The sequence below is a fragment of the Myotis lucifugus genome, unplaced genomic scaffold (assembly GCF_000147115.1).
Source record: "Myotis lucifugus unplaced genomic scaffold, Myoluc2.0 scaffold_19, whole genome shotgun sequence".
Lineage (NCBI taxonomy): Eukaryota > Metazoa > Chordata > Mammalia > Chiroptera > Vespertilionidae > Myotis > Myotis lucifugus.
The window spans coordinates 3838605-3860718 of NW_005871067.1; the positions used below are offsets into that span (position 1 = coordinate 3838605).

The window sequence follows — 22114 nt, forward strand, 5'->3', positions numbered from 1 at the left end:
GGGCAGTTGGGGGCAAGATCAGGCTCGCATGGGGGGGCAGTTGGGGGCAAGCAGCCCAGCAGGGGGAGCAGGTGGGGGCGAGCAGGCCAGCAGGTGGGGAGCAGTTGGGGATGATCAGGTCAGCAGGGGAGGGCAGTTGGGGCAATCAGGCCGGCAGGGGAGGGCAGTTGGGGGCGATCAGGCTGGCAGACAGAGTGGTTAGGGGCAATCAGGCAGGCAGGCAGGTGAGTGGTTAGGAGCCAGCAGTCCCAGATTGCTAGAGGGATGTCCGACTGCCACTTTAAGTCCAATCCCCCTAAACTGGCAGTCGGACATCCCCTGAGGGGTCCCAGATTGGAGAGGGTGCAGGCTGAGCTGAGGGACAACCCCCCGCCCCCGCCATGCACGAATTTCATGCACCAGGCCACTAGTTTTAGAAATAACCAACAAAGCCAGATGGATTCAGTAATGATAAATCTTATCCGTCTCTTTCAACAATGGGTGTGCATTTAACCCACATAAAATAAGTACATGTGGAATAAAGGTCCAAGCACCTGCTGAGGATGCATATATGTGCACAGCTTTGCAATCCAAACATTTCTTTTTATAGTAACTTTTATCTGACCTTACTAAGACATTCAATAATTAACCAACTCCAGTCTCATAAGTAAACCCCTCCTTTGACTTCTAGAACACTCTTCTCTTGTTTGTCTTTCAGCCTCTGCCTGCTCCTTTTCAGTTTTCATGTTGTTTTGTTTGTTTGTTTTTCAGGTTACTCTTTGTATGTCCTAAAATTTCCTCTTTTTCCAGGTTACTGTCCTTGACCTACTTCAATACCTGCTTTCACTGGGCAAACCCATTGTTTAATTACCACTTGTAATCAGTAGGTGCAGGTTTTATAGTGAAACTTTCCTAAAAACTAGAAAAAATTTTAAAAGACTATTGAGTTAAATTTAAAATCAAGACAAGATAAACATAAACTCTTTAAGAGACAGAATAACTTTTGATATTTAAAATATTTGATAGTAACCATATTCAAGTTATGAAAATGTCTATAAAAGACATGACTGAAAAAGTGATTATCTATGAAAGCACAAAAGTAAAGTCACAGATATGGGGCAGGGCTCCCTATCGAGGAGGATGACTTGAGCCAAAGTCCTCTGGGAAGCTCTTCCCTGTGGTGGCAAAGAGTTACCTAGGCCTAAAGCTGTTAGGCCATTTAATTAATCTTATTCCCTTTATTCCAAACAAGACTGCAAACAAAGCAACTTCTGACAATTTGGCTTCTTGTGTCTATCTGGATATTAGAGAAGAATGCCAGCATTAAATTGATAAATTGGCATTCTGACTCTATTTCAGTTTTGTGAACTTAATGTCTCTGAGTTCTTCTGGCTTAGTGTGGAATGGCTCACATCTATTCCTGGGCTTACAAGACCATGGGCTGCACTCTGCTTAGTTCCCTACAGCAATAAATGTGATGTTCCTTGGGGGATGACTTCCCTCAAGACACACCACCTACAAGTGAATGAACTTCTTTTCTTTTGGGGTTTATAAATCATCTACCAGTATATTCTGACTACTCCTAAACCCTGAATCAAGTCCAAGACCACATCTTAAAGTTTCAGCACATTTAACCAACTGCCATCTGGACATTTTTCCCTAATACCTGGTAAACAGCACTTACTCAACATATCTACTCTTCCATCTCCCAACTTTTCTTCTTGTATTCCCAGTCTTGGTGAGTAACACCACAATCCATCAACTTAATCACAAAGCCAGACCTGTAAATCATCCAGGATGCTTCCCTCTTCCTTACTGCTCACACTCAATTACAAAGTTTTATCAATTTTCCCTACTTAGCATTTGTTATTTCTATCACTCTCCAGTGTTATTACCTACTTTTGATTTCTCATCATTTGCTGATATTGATAAAATAGTCCAACTGATCCTTCAGCCTCCAGCCTCATACTCTTCCAAATAATCCTCTGTATGACCACAGAATTAATGTTTAAAAATGTAACTTAATTATTTTTACTTTCAGGTTGAGAATCTTTTTGTGGTTTGTCTATAGCTGTGTTATCCAACAGAACTTTCTGTGATCATGAAAATGTGTTGTGCTGTTCAATGTGGCTACTGAGACTTGAAATGTGGCTAGTAACTAAGGAACTGAATTTCTCATTTTATTCAGTTTTAATGAATTTATGCTTATATGTAAATGGCCACATGTGGTTAGCGGCTACTACAATGGACAGCATGAGTCTAGAAAATGAAATTCAAACACCTCTGTACAGCATACAAAATTTTTAGAATTTAGCCTCTATGTTCCCTCTGCCAAATGCAGTTCCCTGAATGTAGTATGTTATTTCACTGCACACACGTCTTTCTGCTAAGATGCCTACCTCCCTGTTGCCCTCCTTTTCCATTGCTACTCATTTGTCATGGATAAGGGAAAATAAAATCTCCTTTTTCCAGGTCCCTTGTTATCCCCAGAACTGACCACTCCCTTCCTTTGCATTTCCATTAAATTTTGCATATATTACCATCATAACAATTATGCACTTTGTTGTTCACATGTGTCATCCTCTACTTACTGTAACTTCTCTGACATATATCTCAACATCTAAGGTTATGCCTAGCACAAAATTAATGTTCAATGTTGGCTGAACAAATGAATCTCTAGAAATAACTTTGGCACACATACCAATGAATACTGATTCCTCCTAGATCTTTTTATTCTTAAATATTTTATGTAGAATATAACTGATTGTAGCTATTTTGCCCTTTATTATTTTTCAACTTTTGAGTCATATATATTATAGTAAGCATCAATTTTCCTGTCTCTTAGGCCCTGTTATTAATAGTATGTTGTCATTCTTATAAATACTTACTTTGTTGAGTCCTCAACGTCAATCTTTATCATACTGTTGAACATAGAGATGATCTCACTGCAACTCATATTCAACCTACAATAAATACTAGCATATAAGTAAATATCCTAAAACACATTTATTACTTTCTCTAAACAAAAATCAGTTGCTGACATAAAAAATTCTTAATGACAGAACATTTAAATAACTTTCTTACTTATCATAAATTACACTTATTTTTACTTGCTTGCTAAGTTGGAAAACATGTGACCTAAATTTTCAATTTATAATTGCTTGCTATTTTAATAAATCTAGGCTCTAATATGTTTTTATACTTGTTAGGTTCTCCTAAATTATAACTTACTTACCTCGGAGATTTCCTTAGTTTTAGAGCACTAACTTGTGGCAATTCATTCTCATAGGTTAACTTCAAGGCACGAATAATCTAGAATCAAAAAAGAAGTGTCTATTTTGTTCATTAGACAAAAATAGACCCAGAAACATAGAAGCATGGAACAGACTGTCGAACCTCAGAAGGAAGGCAGGGGAAGATGGGTGGGAAGAGATCAACCAGTGAACTTGTATGCATATATGCATAACCTGAGGACACAGACAATGGGATGGTGAGGGCATCAGGGTAGGGGGTGGGAGCGGGCATGAAGAGGTCAATGGGGTAGAAGGGGAAGTTATGTAATACTTTCAACAATAAAGATTTTAAAAAAAGAGATCTGTTTTTGTTCATCAGTTTATGTTGTTCATTATAATCCACAAATGAGTGAGATCATGTGATATTTATCTTTCTCTGACTGCCTTGTTTTGCTTAGCATAATGCTCTCCAGCTCCATCCATGCTGTTGCAAATGGTAGGAGATCCTTCCTTTTTACAGCAGCGTAGTATTACATTGTGTAGATGTACCACAGTTTTTTAATCCACTCATCTGCTGATGGGCACTTAGGCTGTTTCCAAATCTTAGCTATTGTAAATTGTGCTGCTATGAACATAGGGGTGCATATATGCTTTCTGATTGGTGTTTCTAGTTTCTGAAGGTAGGGGAGGGTGGGGGTAAGGGGGAGAGATCAACAAAGGACTTTGTATGCATGCATATAAGCATAACCAATGGACACAGACACCAGGGGGTGAGGGCATGAGCGGGGGGGTGGGGTGGTAGGAGGGGGGTGCAATGGGGAGGACACATATGTAATACCTTAATCAATAAAAAATAAATAAAAAAGGAGACGCGCCACTCATATGTAAATTTTCTTTTAATATTGTTGAAGCTGAGTAAGATTTTAGAAGAAAAGGTATATCCTTTAGGTATTTCACTAATTAATGTGTTCAAGATTTGATTTTAAGCATTTGAAGGAAGGAATGCAAATAAGTGTTTATGACTTTTTCCCCTAAAAGAAATTTAAAATCTTTTGGAGATATTTATTAACAGATAACAACAACAAAAGACACTGGTTAACAAATGAGATATAGCTACATGGCCAGAGAAAATTCTGACCAGATTCATTTTGCATCTGCATTGCTGTCATCAAATGTTTCTCTCTCTTTTTTTCATCTTCCTAATGAGGCTAACTAGAGTAACGACCAAATCTTACCACTTTTTTTTTTTAACTTCCTAATGACTCACATGTAATACACAGGAAATAACTATTATTGTTTTAGAACTACAATTGGAAGGAGGCCTGGCCTACTAAGACAGTGGTAAAATCTCCTTTCATTTAAGGTTAGAGACTTTTGAGGCAGAAACCAATGGCTACTATTTTATACCTCAGTTCAGTCCAAACATCTGATTATCTATGGGAAATGAGGCCCTAAGGATTCAAAAATAGAGTATGATCTTTTCCCTAAGGGAAAAAGGGAGAAATTAGCAAAGGGGATCAATGGTTAATTCTATTCCTGCCCAATGATCTCATAAGAAACCGGTTTCTACATTTTTGCCCAACTCTATCACCTGGGCAGATGATTAGATGACAGGACATAGCTGAGGCATCTTGTTTCTTCACCTGCACATCTGGGGAGGCAAGAGGGGAAGGAAAAAACCAGAATGGAATCTTGAATTAAATTTTTAAGTCAAGAGTTGACAGTGATACCTATATTGAATGTAAAAAGAAAATAGATTCTTATTTAGTGTGGTACCCTTATATGTCATGATTGTTTATTCAAATATCCTAGAAACATCAACATTCAACTCAATGTCATCCTACTTGTTCTCACATCATATGTTATAAAACCTTACTATATCATTTACCTAATTGATAAAAATAAAAGGCTAAACAAATTTATTAATGTTTGTTTTAGAACTCAAAAATAAATAATTCTAAATTGATGCCAATGCTAATTAAGATAATCTGAAATACAGATTCTTGTTAATTCTTAAATATTATATTTGAAAACATGTAAAATAAGCTACCTCAGAAATAATTCACACCAAATCACAGCAATCGTGAGAAAGAACAACAAAGTCAGAGGTATCATGCTACCTGATATTTGAACCTATACTACCAGGCTCTAGAATCAAAACAGTATGATACTGGCATAAAAACAGACACATAGATCAATGGAACAGAACAGAGAACTCAAAAATAAACCCACACCTATATGGTCAATTAATATTTGACAAAGGAGGCAAGAACATACAATGGGATAAAGACAGTCTCTATTCAATAAATAGTGTTGAGAAAATTGGACAAGCACATGAAAAATAAAACTAGACCACTTTTAACAACATATATAAGAATAAACTCAAAATGGATGAAAGACTTAAATAAATATAAGACTGGAGTCATAAAACTCCTAGAAGGAAACACAGGCAGTAAAATCTCTGACATTTCTCTTAGCAATATTTTTCTGATATATCTCTTTGAGCAAGGGAAACAAAAGAAAAAAACAAATGAAACTACATCAAACTAAAAAAAAAAAACTGCACAGCAAAGTATACCATCAACAAAACAAAAAGACAGCCTACTGAATGGGAGAACATATTCGCCAATGACACATCTGAAAAGGGGTTAATATCCAAATCTATAAAGGACTCATACAACCCAACACCAAAAAACATCAAACAATCCAATTAAAAAATGGGTCGCTGAAACTGGTTTGGCTCAGTGGATAGAGCGTCGGCCTGCGGACTGAAAGGTCCCAGGTTCGATTCCAGTCAGGGGCATGTATCTGGGTTGCGGGCACATCCCCAGTAGGAGATGTGCAGGAGGCAGCTGATCGATGTTTCTCTCTCATCGATGTTTCTAACTCTCTATCTCTCTCCCTTCCTCTCTGTAAAAAATCAATAAAATATATTTAAAAAAATGGGCAGAGGTCCTGAATAGACACTTCTTCAAAGAGGACATGCAGATGGCCAACAGATATATGAAAAGATGCTCAACATCTCTAATCATCAGAGAAATGCAAATTAAAACCACAATGAGGTATTACCTCATACCTGTCAGAATGGCTATCATCCATAAATCAATAAACAAGTGTTGGTGAGGATGTGATAAAAAGGGAACCCTCATGCATTGTTACAGGTGGGAATGCAGACTGGTGCAGCCACTATGTAAACAGTATGGAGGTTCCTCAAAAAATTAAAAATCAAGTTACCTTATGACGCAGCGATCCCACTTCTGGGTATATATCTAAAGAAACTCAAAACACTAATTTGAAAGAATATGTGCACCCCTATGTTCACTGCAGTGTTATTTATAACTAGAGGCCCGGTGCACAAAAATTTGTGCACTCGGGGGGGAGGGGGGGTCCCTCAGCCCGGCCTGTGCCCTCTCGCAGTCTGGGACCCCTCAGGAGATAACGACCTGCTGGCTTAGGCCTGCTCCCAGGTGGCAGAGGGCAGGCCCAATCCCTAGGTGCAGCCCCTGGTCGGGCTCAGAGCAGGGCTGATTGGGGAGTTGGGGTGCCGCCCCCTGTCATGCACAGAGCAGGGCAGATCGGGAGGTTGCGATGCCACCCCTAGTCACGCTCAGGGTCGGGCCGATTGGGGGGTTGGGGCACCGCTCCCTGTCACACTCAAGGCAGGGTCGATGGGGAGGTTGCGGCGCTGCCCCCTGTCACTCACAGAGCAGGGCCCATCAGGGGGGTTGGGGCTCCATACCCTGTCACGCACAGAGCAGGGTCGATCAGGAGGTTGGGGAGCTCCCCCCTGTCACGCACAGAGCAGGGCCGATCAGGGGGTTGAGGAGCTCCCCCCTGTCACTCACAGAGTAGGGCCGATAGGGGAGTTGGGGCACCGCCCCCTGTCACACACAGAGCAGGGCGGATCAGGGGGTTGGGGCACCGCACCCTGTCACACTCAGGGCAGGGCCGATGGGGAGGTTATGGCTTTACCCGGTCACACACAGAGCAGGGCCCGTGGCGGGGGGGGGGGGGAAAGGTTGGGGCGCCGCAACCCTGTCACACACAGAGCCGCAGGGCGATCAGGGGGTTGGGGAGCTCCCCCCTATCAGGCACAGAGCAGGGCTGATCAGGGGGTTGGGGTGCCTTCCCTTGTCACGAACAGAGCAGGGCGGATAGGGAGGTTGTGGCCCCGCCCCCTGTCACACATAGAGCCGCAGGGCGATCAGGGGGTTTGGGCGCTGCCCCCTGTCACGCTGATCCCGGTGCCAGGAGGCCTCGCGGTTCCGCTGATCCCAGTGCTGGGAGGCATATTACCCTTTTACTATATAGGATAGAGGCCTGGTGCACAGTGGGGGCTGGCTGGTTTGCCCTGAAGGGTGTCCTGGATCAGGGTGGGGGTCCCCACTGGGGTGCCTGGCCAGCCTGGATGAGGGGATGATGGCTGTTTGCAGCTGGTCACACCCCCTCCAGGGTGGGGGTCCCCACTGGGGTGCCTGGCCAGTCTGGGTGAGGGGCTGAGGGCTGTTTTCAGGCTGGCGGGTGACTGAAGCTCCCAACCGCTCCTTTTTTTTTTTTCTTTTTTATTCTGGGCCAGCTTTAGCTCTGAGGCTTGGCTCCAACTCTTAGGCCTCGGCTGCTGAAAGCAGGTATCTGGTTTGTTTGGGTTCTATAATCGAAACACTGTTTCAACTCCAGCTCTGAGATCCTGGCTGGCTGAAAGCAGGTTTCTGGGGTTTTGTTTAGCTTCTATATTTGTAACAATGTTTCAAACTGCAAGCTCAGAGGCCGGCAGCGGCAGGCAGGGAATGTTGGAGTCCTCCGTCACTGAAGCAAGCAAGCCTCCTGTTCGCTTCAAGCTGCCTGGCTGCCGGCCGCCATCTTGGCTGGCAGTTAATTTGCATATCGCCCTGATTAGCCAATGGGAAGGGTAGCGGTGTGACACCAATTTGCATGTTTCTCTTATATTAGTGTAGATAGCCAAAATATGGAAGCAACCTAAGTGCCCATCAATAGATGAGTACATAAAAAAGCTGCCATACACATATACAATAGAATATTACTCAGCCGTAAGAAAGAATAAAATCTTATGATTTGTGACAGTCTAGATGGATCTAAAGGGTATTATGTTAAGTGAAGTATAAAAAGCTATGGAATATTCGATAGAGGATGATTACCAGAGGCCTATGGCGGAACTACCTTATTATGGCAATTAAAATTTTTGTACCAAAAATTGTAGTGTGTTTAACTTAATTTATTCATCAATCGAATATTACTCAGCCAAAAAAAAGAATGAGATCTTACCATCTGTGATAGCGTGGATGAACCTAGAGGGTATAATACTAAGTGAAGTCAGTCAATCAGAGAAATATAAGTACCACATGATGTCACTTATATATGAAATCAAAAGAAAAAAATAAAATATAGAGACTCAAAGATACAGAGAATAGACTGATGATTGCCAGAGGAGATGGGAGTTGGGTACTGGATGAAAATGGTGAAGGATTTAAGAAGTGCAAATTGGTAGTTACAAAATAGTCATGGTGATGTAAAGTACAGCATAGGGAATATAGTTAATAATATTGTAATAACTATTAACAGTGCCAGATGAGTACTTGAAATATCAGGGGACCACTTTGTAAAATATATGATCATCTAACCACTATGCTGTGCATGTAAAGCTAATACAAAATAATACTGAATATAAACTGTAATTGAAGAATAAAATAAAAAAATTCATATCATGAACTATTAAAATTACCTGATTCAGGTCACAATAAGTCCTTAGAGAAGGTGCTGACTTTAACTCTCTTGCTATCTTCATAGCTGCATTCAAATCATTTTTTCTCTCTTCAATGCAGTTTTTAGCCATTATTACGCTTGATAAATAAGCATCTGTTTTTCTTGTTACTTCTTCACACAAGTTCTTTTTCCTTCGTGTAAGATCCCAAAGTTACTTGCACAATTCACAAACATTTATATGAACGTGAGTTACAGTAACTAAATAGTATTAAAAGAGTAATTTTACTAATTTATGAACTTAACATGGTTAAATAAGGCATTAAATTGAACTGAAATGTATTACAGTTGAAAGCTATGTATGTATAACTAGAGAAAAAGTAAATTTTGTAGGTTATAGTTATATGGCAAATACAGCTGTCACAGAATTACAAGGTTAAGACAGACTCATGATTCCCCTTAAAATAGAAATCCTCGCTATCTTGTAGTCACTGGTGCCAGTGCAAAGACACATTTATATTCATTTCTCAGTAGGATCTACATGCACAATTTAAAATTTCCTTCAGTAGACACATAAAATATTTTAAAATAGGTTTCACCAAACCATAACTGAGGTATCAATTAACTATAATCTTCAAAGTAATCACTTAGTAAGGCTATATATTTATTATTTCGTTACTTATACCTCAGTCAAAATATTTTCTGGGCCTATGGTAGAACTACCTTATTATGGCAATTGAAATTTTTGTACCAAGAACTGTAGTGTTTAACTTACTCATTTTATTCATCAAACAAATGTCTTTTGATTATTTTCTCAAAACCAAATCTGGCCTCAGAAAAGGATAGTTTGCCACACTGAAGAGTAACAAGAATGTAATATAGATTCTGAAGGTAAAGAGGCATTACAAAAACCTTTAGTAATTTTATATATAGTATTTGAAATTGATGTCTTTAGGGGAAAAATTGTCATTTAACAAGTTTAGTATGGTTCCTAAAAATTCATGCCTATGTAGTGATGTCAGCAAAGTGGCAGATTAGGAAACTTTAAGCCCTCGTTCCCCAACAGAGATGTCAAAAAGCATGCAAAAATTAGTAAAATAAATTTACAGGAATTCTGGAAAACAAATAAAGGTATACAGCAACAAAGCAAATGCCCAATTAACAAAAAGTCACTCAAAACAGTAGGACATGTCATGGTGTGTTTACTTGTCCTTGTCTAGCCCCCTCTTCAGCTATGCTCTTGGTCTGAAGGCAGCAGTACAGTTCCCAATTCCTTCCCTCAAACCAGAGGGAGCAAAGCAGACTTTATTTGCAATTTTCTAATATGTCTGGGGACTACCAGAAGAACTAGTCTGTTTCACCTAACTTGGAGCTCATACAATGAGAAGCAGTGGGCCCCCTGCAGGAGGACTATAGCTGTAGATGCCTGGGCAAGAGATTACAGGAAAAGAGATACAATAGACTATCTGAGGTTCAGAGAAGTTGACTCTTTGGGAAATTTAGACATTTAAAAGCAATCATGTGGGGGGGAAAGCGGGACAATATGTAATACTTTCAACAATAAAGATTTTTTTTAAAAGCAGCTATGTATGCAAAAGGATAATAAAAAGTCACACTCAGACCCAGGCAAGAATTCTCAGAAAATACCTGAGACTTTCATAAACCATCATCTCATACTAATCCCAAGGGTACTCAATGAAGGGCAGGCCCAACAAAGAGCCAGTTTGCAATAATTGGGAGAGGTGACTGTGCCAAATTTTCGAAAGAAAACCACAAGGCATGCAAAGGTAATCAGGAAAACAATGAAGGATCAAAATGTGAATATCAACAGAGAGGAACCAAACATAAAATCTGGCACTTAACATTACAATAATTGAAATGAAAAATTGACAAGAGTTCAACTGCAGATTTAACCAGGAATAAAAATCAGTAAATATGAAGATAAGGCAACTGAAATTATCAAGTTTGAGAAGCAGAAAGAAAAAAGAATGAAGAGAAGTAAACAGAGTCTAAGGGACCTTCAGGGATACCCTTCAAGATGACCAACATATACGTTATGGAAGTCCCAAAAGGAGAAAAGAGAAATGGGTACAGAGTGATTATTTAAAGAAATAATTGCTTAAAAGCTTCCAAAATTAGATAAAATACATGAATTTAGAAATCCAAGAATTCAAAGAAATTTAAGCAGAATAAACCCAGAAGAGCCCACACTGAGACACAATGTAATTCAACTGCTGTAAGACAAATAGAGAATCTTGACAGCAGCCATAGAAATGCAAATTGTCCTGTACAAGAGATCCTCACTAAGATCATCAGCTGATTTCTAAGCAGAAACCTTGGAAGTCAGAAGACAGTGGGATGCTGGAGACCAAGATCAACAGTAATTGATATAAATGTGAGGAGTCTGGCAGAAGGCTGACCAGGACTCCTTTTGATATTCACAGGGTGAATATCTACATTTTATTACCTGCTGCTGACTCAATGGCCTAAAGCAAACTCCCCCCAAACCTGACAATCTTACTGTTTACTAAACATTACCATTGATATGTCTGTTTGCATTCCTAAAGGTAATTGTGTATTCTAGCAAATAAAAGCAGCTGGGAACGGAGCAACAGGAGAGAACTTGACTGCTATAGTTGAGTTTTCCCCCAGTATTAAAAATAATATTTCGTCTTGTATATCATTTGTGCGTCAGCTCTTCCTCCAAGCCTTTGAATCCGCGAAAGCCATGCTGGCCGTGGACTCTTGCAGTGGGATGACATATTAACACTTGGAGTGGGGGAAACGAGTTAAGTCGGCTCGCGTGAATTGCGCGTACTCCGCGGGAGCCGTCTTTAACTCGGTTCATATAGATTTGCGGTGGAGTGCGGGAAACGTGTAAACTCGGGCCGATTGTAACTGCGTATTACCAAATATTTGTTTGTAATCCACCCTTTTGGTGGATGGAACAAAACCAAAAGACAGAGCCATCTTATATTTTGGCGGGAAATTCACCCCACACCGGAGTGTTAAGAGTGTTGAAAGGAAAAAACTGCCAACTGAGAATTCTATAGCTGGCAAAGTTATACTTCAAAAATTTGAGGGAGTAATTAAAATATTCCCAGGTAAACAAAAACTAACAGCAGTCATTACCAATATACCTGTTTTCTGAGAAATGTTAAAGAAAGCTTTCAGGTTAAAATTAAAGGAGGCTAAATGATAACTTGAAGCCATACAAAAAAGAAACATCTCAGGTAAAGGTAAATACATGGGCTATAATCAATGCTGGATTTACCCAACAGCTATGCTAAGAATATGCTTACAACACCAGCAGAGTGAATACACCAAAATCTTTTTTTAAAAGATGTGACATTTCAAATTTTGTTGAAATTTCACTGAAATAAACATCATTGAAAGATTTTTTAAAAAGACATACATAATTAAAAGTGAAAGGAAAAAAAAGATATTCCACAAATACAGCAAATAAAGGTAAGCTAGGGTGGCTATACTGATATCAGGCAAAAGAGACTGTAGGTAAAAAATTGTTACAAGAAACAAAGAAAATGTTTATTATACTGTCAAAAGAGTCAATTCACCAGGAAGATATAACAATTATAACACATGTATGCACCAAATATAAGAGCTCCAAACTAGATGGGGGGAAAAAAGAGACAGAATTAAAGGAAGAAATAGAGAGCTCTACAATCATGGGTGAGACTTCAATATTCTACTTCCAATAATAGAAAGAAAAACCATACAGAATATCGATAAGGATATAAACTATTTAAACAACATTATAAACCAATTAGACCTAACAGATATATAGAGAACACTACCCAACAGAGAGTACAAAATGAAATAAGTGAAAACAAAAAAAACCAAAATATAAAAATTTATGGGATGCACTAAAAGCAGAACTAAAGGGAAAATATATACTGTAAATATATTTAAAAAGAGATGGCAAACCAATAACCTAGCTTTACACCTTAGGAAACAGAAAAAGAACAAACAAATTCCAAAGCTAACAAAAGGAAGGACTAATAAAGATTAGAGTAGAGATAAGGAAATAGAGAATAGGGGGGGAAAAAATCAATGAAACCAAAAGTTAAATTTTTTAAAAAAGAGGGGGGAAAAAGGACACTTATGTAATACCCTTTGTAATACTTATAGCGAAAAATAAAAAAAATAAAAAAAAAATTTTTAAAAAAGATTGACAACTCTTTAGGTACACTAAGAAAAAAAAGAGAAGAGTCAAATTACTAAAATCAGAAAAAAATGTGCACACAATTACCAATTTTATAGAAATGAAGAGGATTAGAGAGAATATTATGAATAACTGTATACAAAAAATTGGATAACCTAGATCAGTGGTCGGCAAACTCATTAGTCAACAGACCCAAATATCAACAGTACAACGACCGAAATTTCTTTTGAGAGCCAAATTTTTTAAACTTAAACTATATAGGTAGGTACACTGTTATTAACTTAATTAGGGTACTCCTAAGCTGGCCTTTGCTAAAAACGTCCTCAATCTGATTGAGGTACGTTCGCTGAGGTGGACCCCTTCCAACTCTCCCATCCACACTCGTCTTGTATACTTGTTTCAGATAGACAAGTGTGGATGGGAGAGTTGGAAGGGGTCCACCTCAGCGAACGTACCTCAAAAAAATGTACCTCCCCCGCGCTGTGTATCCCACGGCCCGCCTGCGCAGCCTCTCCCTGTCGCCCCACCGAATGACACCCCCCACTTCTTCAAAATAAACTCGCCCAGGCCGAAAAACGACTTCTGTGCATGGGCCACAAAGTTTCAACCGCACTGTACGTGTGCGCCTACATGTGGTATTTTGTGGAAGAGCCACACTCAAGGGGCCAAAGAGCCGCACGTGGCTCGCAAGCCGCGGTTTGCCGACCACTGACCTAGATGAAATGAACAAATTCTTAGAAACACCATTTACCAAGACTGAATCTGAAAGAAACAGGAAATCTGAACAGACCAATAACAAGTAAGAAGATTGAATTGGCAATCAAATACCTCCCAACAAAGAAAAGCCCTGGACTAAAATGGCTTTCACTGGTGAATTTTACCAAATATTTAATGAAAAATTAATACCAATCCTCCTCAAACCCCTAAAACTGAAGGAGCAGAAATACTTTCTAACTCATTCTATGCATCTAGCATTTATTAAAGCTGAATGAAGACAATACAAAGAAAGAAAACTACAGAACCCTCAAGCAATATTCTAGCAATGAACTCAGTAGCATGTTAAAAGGGTAAAACATCATAACCAAAAGGGATTTATTCCTGGAATGCGATGATGATTCAATAAACAAAAATCAATTAACATTATGTATAACATTAACGGGACTCCCCCCCCCCCAACCCCGCCCCATAATCCTCTTAAATGATGTAGAAAAAGGATGTGACATATTTCAACACACTTTCATGATATAAAAATATTTAATAAACTAGGAACTGAGAAAAACTACATTAATATAATAAAGACTCTACAGTTAAATTTAAACTAAGATAAGAGAAATAAGATGACAACTTTTCTTCTAAGATGAGGAACAAGATGAGGCTACATGCTTTTGCCACTGTTCTTTAATATATTATTGTAAGTTCTAGCCACAGAAATTAGGCAACAAAAAGAAATAAAGGCACCCAAAATGGAAAAGAAGTAAAATTATCTTTTTGCAGATGACATAATCTTATATGGAGAAAACACTAAAGATGCCATAAAAATACTAGTAGGGCTAATAGAGGAATTCAGCAAGATGCAGGATAAAAATCAACAAACAAATCAGATGCTTTTTCTATTCACAATTTGAAAAGGCAATTAAGGAAATGATTCCTGCCCATTGTCCCATACACCAAAGGTTGCAGGTTCAATTCCCGGTCAGGATGTGTATGGAAGGTAGCCAATCGATGTTTCTCACATCTCTCCCACATTCTCTCTCTCCCTTCCTCTCTCTCTAAAAATCAATGAATATATCTTTAGCTGAGGATTTTAAAAAAAAGAAAATGATTCCTTTAAAACAGAATAAAAAAGAAGAACATACTTAACTAATAAGGAGTCAACATACCTGTATACTTATAAACAATACAACACTGCTGTAATAAAGACAAAAATAAAAGGAGAAACATCCTATGTTAACGGAATGAAAGACTGAATTTTGTCAATGCCACCCAAAGCATCCTATAATTCAATACAATTCCTATAAAAATCTCAGTGATATTTAATCTAGAATAGAAAAACCCATCTTAATAGTCACATGGAACCTCAAAGAACCCCAAATTGTCAAAATAATCTTGAAAAAGAACAAAGTTGGAGGGCTCACACATCCTGATTTCAAAACTTTGTACAAAGCTACAGTAATCAAAACAGTGTCTTACTAGAATAAGGAGAGACAGACCAATGGAATACAATGGAGAGTACAGAAATAATCCTTCCCCTATATGGTCAACTGAGTTTTGACAAGTGTGCCAAGACTATTCAATAGAGAAAAGACTATCTTTTCAATAAATGATGCTGGGAAAACTGAATATCCACATGGAAAAAAATGAAGTTGGACCCTTTCTTCATACCACATGCAAAAATGAACTCAAAATGAATCAAAGACCTAAATGTAAGAACTAACACTACAATACTCTTAGAAGAAAACATAGGGGAAAAGCTTTACATATTAGATCTGGCAATGATTTCTTGCATATGACAACAAAAGCATAGGCAACAAAAGAAAAACTAATTGGACTTTATCAGTAACTTTTGTGGATCAAATAATGTGATCAAGAGAGTAAAAAGGTAACCTGTAAGAAGGGAAAAAATTATCTGAAAATGATATATCTGATAAAAGATTAATATCAATAATATATAAAGAACTCCTACAATCCAACAACTAAATAAATAATCCCATTCAGATATGGGCACTCAGCCTGGCTGGTATGGCTCAGTGGTTGAGCATTGACCTCTGAAGCAGGAGGTCTCGGGTACAGTCCCAGTTGGGGCACATGCCCGGGGTTTTGGGCTCGATCCCCAGTAGGGGGCAAGCAAGAGACCACTGATCGATTATTTTCTCTCATCATTGATGTTTCTATCTCTCTCTCTCCCTCTCCTTTCCTTTCTTTTCTTTAAAGTCAATAAAAACATATTTTTAAAAAAGGGCACTCAGACAACTTAACACCAAAAAAACAAACATTTCAATTAAAAACTGGACAGAGGACCAGAATAGATATTTCTCCCACAAAGACATACAGATGGCCAACAGACATATGAAAAAATGCTCAACATCACTAATCATCAGTGAAATGCAAATGAAAAGCACAATGAGATTATCACCTCATGCCTGTCAGAATGGCTATATTAAAAAAAAATCAACAAACAACAAGTGTTGGTAAGGATGTGGAGAAAAGGGAGCTCTTGCACACTGTTAGTAGGCTTGTAAATTAGTGCACCCACTCACTGTGGAAAACAGTATAGAGATTCCTCAAAAATTAAAAATAGAGTTATCAAATATCACATGATCTCACTCATACGTGAAATCTAGTGAACAAAATAAACTGATTAACAAAATAGATCCAGAGATATAGAAGCGTAGAACAGACTGGCGAATCTCAGAAGGAAAGTGGGGGTGGGTGGTGGGTGGGGAGAGATTAACCAAAGAACTTATATGCATATATGCATAGCCCATGAACACAGACAATAGTGTGGTGAAGGCCTGGGGGAGGGATGGAAAAAGGGGGAGGTGGACGATGGGAAAAAAAGGGGGATCTGTAATACTTTCAACAATAAAGATAAATTTAAAAATATATAGAACTGTCATATGATCCAACAATTCTACTTTTGAGTATTTATCCAAAGAAAACAAAAACACTTTGAAAAGATATATGCACCATGCTCACTGCAGCATTACTAGTAATAGCCAAGATATGAAAACAACCTAGGCATCGATTGATAGATGAATAAATAAAAATTTCTGTACAAATTAAATATTATTCAGTCAGAAAAAGAATGAAATCTTGGCATTTGTGACAACATGGATAGAACTAAAGGTATTATGCTAAGTGAAGTAAGTTAGAGGATGATAAATACCATATGATATCACTTATATGTAGAATCTAAAAAATCCCTAAATGAATAATCAAAACAAAACAGACTCATAGATATAGAGAATAAGCTGATGGCTGCCAAAGGGGAGGAGGTGGGGGATGTGAATAAAAATAATGAAAAAATTTAAAAATGGGCAAAGGACTTGAGTAGACATTCTCCCAAAAAAGTACACAAATGGCCAATTTGTAGAAATTTGCATTTTGTAGAAATAAGCACATGAAAAGATACTCAGCAACAGCAATCATTAGGAAAATGCAAATAAAAATCACAATGAGACACAACTTTATATCCATCAGAACGTGATTACAAAAAAACAACAACAAAACACCATAGAAAATAACTCTGTTGGTAAGGATATAGAGAAATTGAAACCATGTCCACTGCTGGTGGAAATGTAAAATGTGTAGCCAAAGCAGAAAATAATATGGTGTTTCCTCAGAAATTTAAACTTGAAATTACCATATGCCACTAAACTGTACACTTAAAATGGTTCAAATGGTAAACTTTGTTATGTATATTTTACCACTATAAAATCTGTAAAATAAATGCATGCATAGGACCTATCACTTAAATGTTATAATTAAAGACCAGATGTGACATAACATCAACATAGAAGAATATCACCAAAGAATATCAACTGATTCATTGATAGTGTTCTAGGCATCCTAATGAGATTTTTAAAAAAGGAACTAAGTCTAAAGGACAACATCATTACTAATATATTTCTTTGCACGTCACAACTTTTATGATCCTGTTTCTTCAAATGTAAAATGTGAATTAGATTATTGAAGATCACATAAATCAGAGTTTTTAAAAAAGTGATGGATACATAACTGTATATTTGTTTAGAAACAAATATTAGAAAGCATGAGAGCATTATTTGTTCTGTTGCAAATAAACACATGAAAAAATTATGGAACTATGTATAAGAAAATGTTTGCATTTTCCCATGTAAGCTGAATTCTGTAACAGATTTTATAAATAGTTTCCTGTGCTGCTTTAAGAAAGAAGCTTGTTTATTTTAACAGTTAGCTTTGGAACCAGAAGACAAATTGCCCAAATAATAAAAAAATGTACAAATTGTTCTTCATTTTGAAGTTGTAATCATCAGCCTGTAGAGACCAACTACTACCTTCCAAACTTGTTTTAAAATTACTCATTACTTGAATCCATATAAGAAATAAAATGGCCGAAGCCGGTTTGGCTCAGTGAATAGAGCGTCGGCCTGTGGACTGAAGGGTCCTGGGTTCGATTCCGGTCAAGGGCATGTGCCTGGGTTGCGGGCACATCCCCAGTGGGAGATGTGCAGGAGGCAACTGATCGATGTTTCTCTCTCATTGATGTTTCTGGCTCTCTATCTCTCTCCCTTCCTCTCTGTAAAAAAATCAATAAAATATATTTTTAAAAAAAGAAATAAAATGACAAGTTAATGTTAAAACTTTAGTTTCATTAAGTTTATATTTTTAAGTTATTACCTGGACTCAAGAGAAGTAAAAAGTTGATCAAACTGTTTCTCCAGATCCTTTAAAAGACTGACTGTCTCCTCTTGTGTTTGATTGTGTATGTGTTCAAGCATCTAGGAAGAACATAATACAAAGACCTAATTTGGTATTTTTATTCTGTAGAAATTGTACTGTTCAAAATAATTCTGAAAATAAAAGGCACTTTATGGACTTTTCAAAATAACAACACAAGAGAAGATCAGATGATAAACTTCAAATCCTGGTACCTGTCACATCTTTGTTGGCACTGTATACTGACAAACTGACAAAATGGCCTAGAAAATACACTAACTTTTCTAAACTTGTTTCTTATCCTGTTTTGTCATTACAGGAAATACGTAATTTTAAATAGCTGAATTTCTCTCTGGCACCTTTCCTTAAATTAAAAAAGTAACATTTTAATCCAAGTATTTTTAAAATATTGACTATTCTACAAACTGCATTTTTAAACAAAGAAGTGTTCCTTGAGATCTGTGACCCCTTTTTTTCCTTCAAATTTCTCCCTTTTGGAATGGGAATGTCTATCCTATTCTTGTCCAACCAATTATTTTAGAAGCAAATAATTTACTCCCTAGTTTCACAGATTCACTGTTAAAGAGGAATTTGGCCCTTAAGTTCAACCCATACTTCATTTAGAAGATAATTAGATGAAATTTTGGATTTAGAGCTGACACTGGAATAGGTTAAGACTACGTTGGGTGGGTGAATGAATGTATTTTGCATGTGAGAAGGACATAAGCCTGGGGGAGTGGAGCAGAGGGCAGACTGTTATGAACCACCCCCTCCCAAGTTCATATGTTAAAGCCTTAACTCCCATATCAGCTATAATCTTTTCAGTGCCTTGGCTGTAGATTTGTTGTTTCTTGTTCTTTGTCACCAAATGAATGAGCCTCTCTTTTGGGGAATGGGGTAAGGGAGAAAAGAAAGTAAGACTCTTTATGTAAGGGTATACAGCCAAGTAATGAGCATGTTAGAAAGATGATCTGCAATGCTCAGAGATAAGAAATCATGGTTCCTTGATAGAGCTTCTTCATTAGTGGGCTGCTAACACAATGCTGTTATTATTGTTATTATTATTATTAATATTATTATTATCATGCTTAATAATCTCTAACTTCAGTCTTAGTATATGCAAGTATACATATTTAAAGAGACTATGCCCTAATAATTGATAGAATTTAATCATTCAAAATGCTTACTTTTACAGCAATACTTAATTGTTCAAAATTATTGCCTGCTATCTTTAGTGCTTCATCAATTTCTTCTGTAGTTTTAGTCTCCTAAAAAGGGGAAGGGGGACCATATACAAATATAAGAATAGATACTTAGATATATTAGTCACAAAAATATCAGGCTACTATTTTGGTTACAAAAGCAACATAGACCTACCAAAGAAATCTGCAAACAATCAAGAAAAATAACACTGTTCATCTTACTTACCCAGTAAGTAAGCATTTTAGAGTTTCAGCTATAGCATTCCAGATTTTTTAAAGATAACTTTTTGAAAAAATAAGATTATGTCCTGGAACCATTTTGAAGTTTAAAACTATCTTGAAAAATTTATCATGGCAATAAATGTACACATGTAAAAATGAACAATTTAAGGAAAATATAATTTGGTTATGCTAACATTTAAACTTGAAGTAAAAGATAGCAAGATTAAGTGCTCTCTCTCATCCACCAGCCCACCAAAAATCTCCTTAACAGCCTTGTCTAGGTGGCTCAGTTGGTTGGAGCATTGTCCCATACACCAAAGGTTGTGGGTTTGATCCCCAGTCAGGGTGCATATGGGAGGCAACTGATCTCAATGTTTCTTTCTCTCTCCCCTCTTCTTCCCCCCTCTCTCAAATCAATAAAAACATATCCTCTGGTGAGGATTAGAAAAAAAGATCTCTGTAACAAAAGGACAATACTTCATTCAACAGCATTTTGGAGTTTGTTCTTTTTTCTAGTCTTAAATTTAAAAAATACACTAAAGTTATCAGGTGCAGTAACGGGTAAAATTGAATCTTCTATCATCATCATCATCATCATCATCATCAATAACAAATGCCATAGGCCTTTTGGATGCCATTAAAATAATTGGAAAAAATCACACTTAGAATTTAGAAACGTGTACTTTATATATGTTTCACAGAATCTGAATTCAATAACTAGGTTTAAAGGGAAGAAGCTACATATAGGTAAGTATCAAGAACACTAACAGAGTTGTCAAAGGTAGCATGAGCTGCCTTGGGAATAAAAGTGAATCTGTTCAAGCATAGTTTGGAATAAAACAAGAGGTTCAAGTAAGGAGTGTGTTTACCTCTTACCTTTAAGCTTTCTAAAAGAATCTGTAATTATAGGAACCTTGAGAGGAGAGGAAATTTAAGCTACCAGAGACAAAGTAAAAATGTCTGGCTTCATCTCACTTCACAAAATAACATTTTTCATACCGCCATTACAGCTGATGAATTCAAAACAGTCCTGTGTGTGGATGGTGAACCAATGTGTTCTAAACCAATAGTTAGCTGATCAGCAGTCTTTTTAAAGTCCTGAGAACAATTCTTTATCCTGAAAAATGTCAAGTACATTATTTTAAATACAACATTAATAAAACAGTTTTAACTTTCTATTCTGATGTTTACTCTCTATAAAAAATAATTCATGTGATGACTTGTAAGAACACACACATTGGGTTCTCAATCATCTATGATAAGCAAAGAGAGGAAACCACGATTAAATACTCTTTCATATAAAACTTAATTTTAATTGAGAATTCAATTCCTTAACAAATTTCTAGAAATAATAGCTTACAGTATAAATTGTGCTTTAATTTCCTAACCACCTTTCCTTACCTGATATTTTTTAGTAGAGATGTTGATAATCATTGAACTGTCTTAAACTCAATTATAGTCAGTACTTATACACATAAATGCCAGCTATTAAAAATGTACTTACATAGCCCTGGATAATTTACAAAAAGGTAATGAATTTACTACATAAGTTAATTTTCAAGGAAAAAGTTCCATTTCTCATCTATTTTTACCTTTATATCCTCATATTGGCTAGCACACAGTAAGCACTGTGTTTGCTGAATAAGTTACTCAAAACCTATAACAATTTATAGAAGAAACTATGATGTTTAATGTTAATCTTATAAAGAGAAATAGACTAAATAATTTTTAAACATTCAATTACTTTGAAAAGTGAACATCCATGTTCTTAAAAATGAGTGGATTAGCCCTGAGTAGTCCGTATTCAATTCCTATTACAAAATAGTAAAGATAAATCATAAAGAAAATATATTAGATATCAAGGGATGCTTCTATTTAAAATATACAACTACTAGAGGCCCAGTGCACGAAATTCGTGCATGGGTAGGGTCCCTAGGCCTGGCCGGTGATCAGGGCCGATATGTGGGGCAACCGGTGAAGTGATCAGGGGGGCCCCCTCTGGCACCTGCCTTGGCCAGCCTGGCGCTGACTGCTTGCCAGTCCCATCCCCCGCCACCACCACCGGCCCACTCGCTGGCCAGCCCAGACCCCCAATTGCCCCACCGCCACCACCGGTCACCTCCTTCCCCAGCCCTGATTGTGCACTGGTGGGGTCCCTC

General features: G+C 37.5%; 1 protein-coding gene across 2 annotated transcripts in view; it reads right to left on the bottom strand.

The window, feature by feature from the left end:
* The window catches only part of RNF17 (ring finger protein 17), a 160412-nt gene that overhangs the window by 113131 nt on the left and 25167 nt on the right, over positions 1–22114 (bottom strand). For both annotated transcript variants that reach the window (XM_023751166.1, XM_023751165.1), the window contains exons 4-9: positions 20955–21072; positions 19719–19799; positions 18493–18593; positions 8953–9124; positions 3215–3291; positions 2868–2942 (exon numbers count right to left, since the gene is read on the bottom strand). In XM_023751166.1, coding sequence (XP_023606934.1) covers positions 2868–2942; positions 3215–3291; positions 8953–9124; positions 18493–18593; positions 19719–19799; positions 20955–21072 — 624 coding nt within the window. The remainder of the gene's footprint in view (positions 1–2867; positions 2943–3214; positions 3292–8952; positions 9125–18492; positions 18594–19718; positions 19800–20954; positions 21073–22114) is intronic.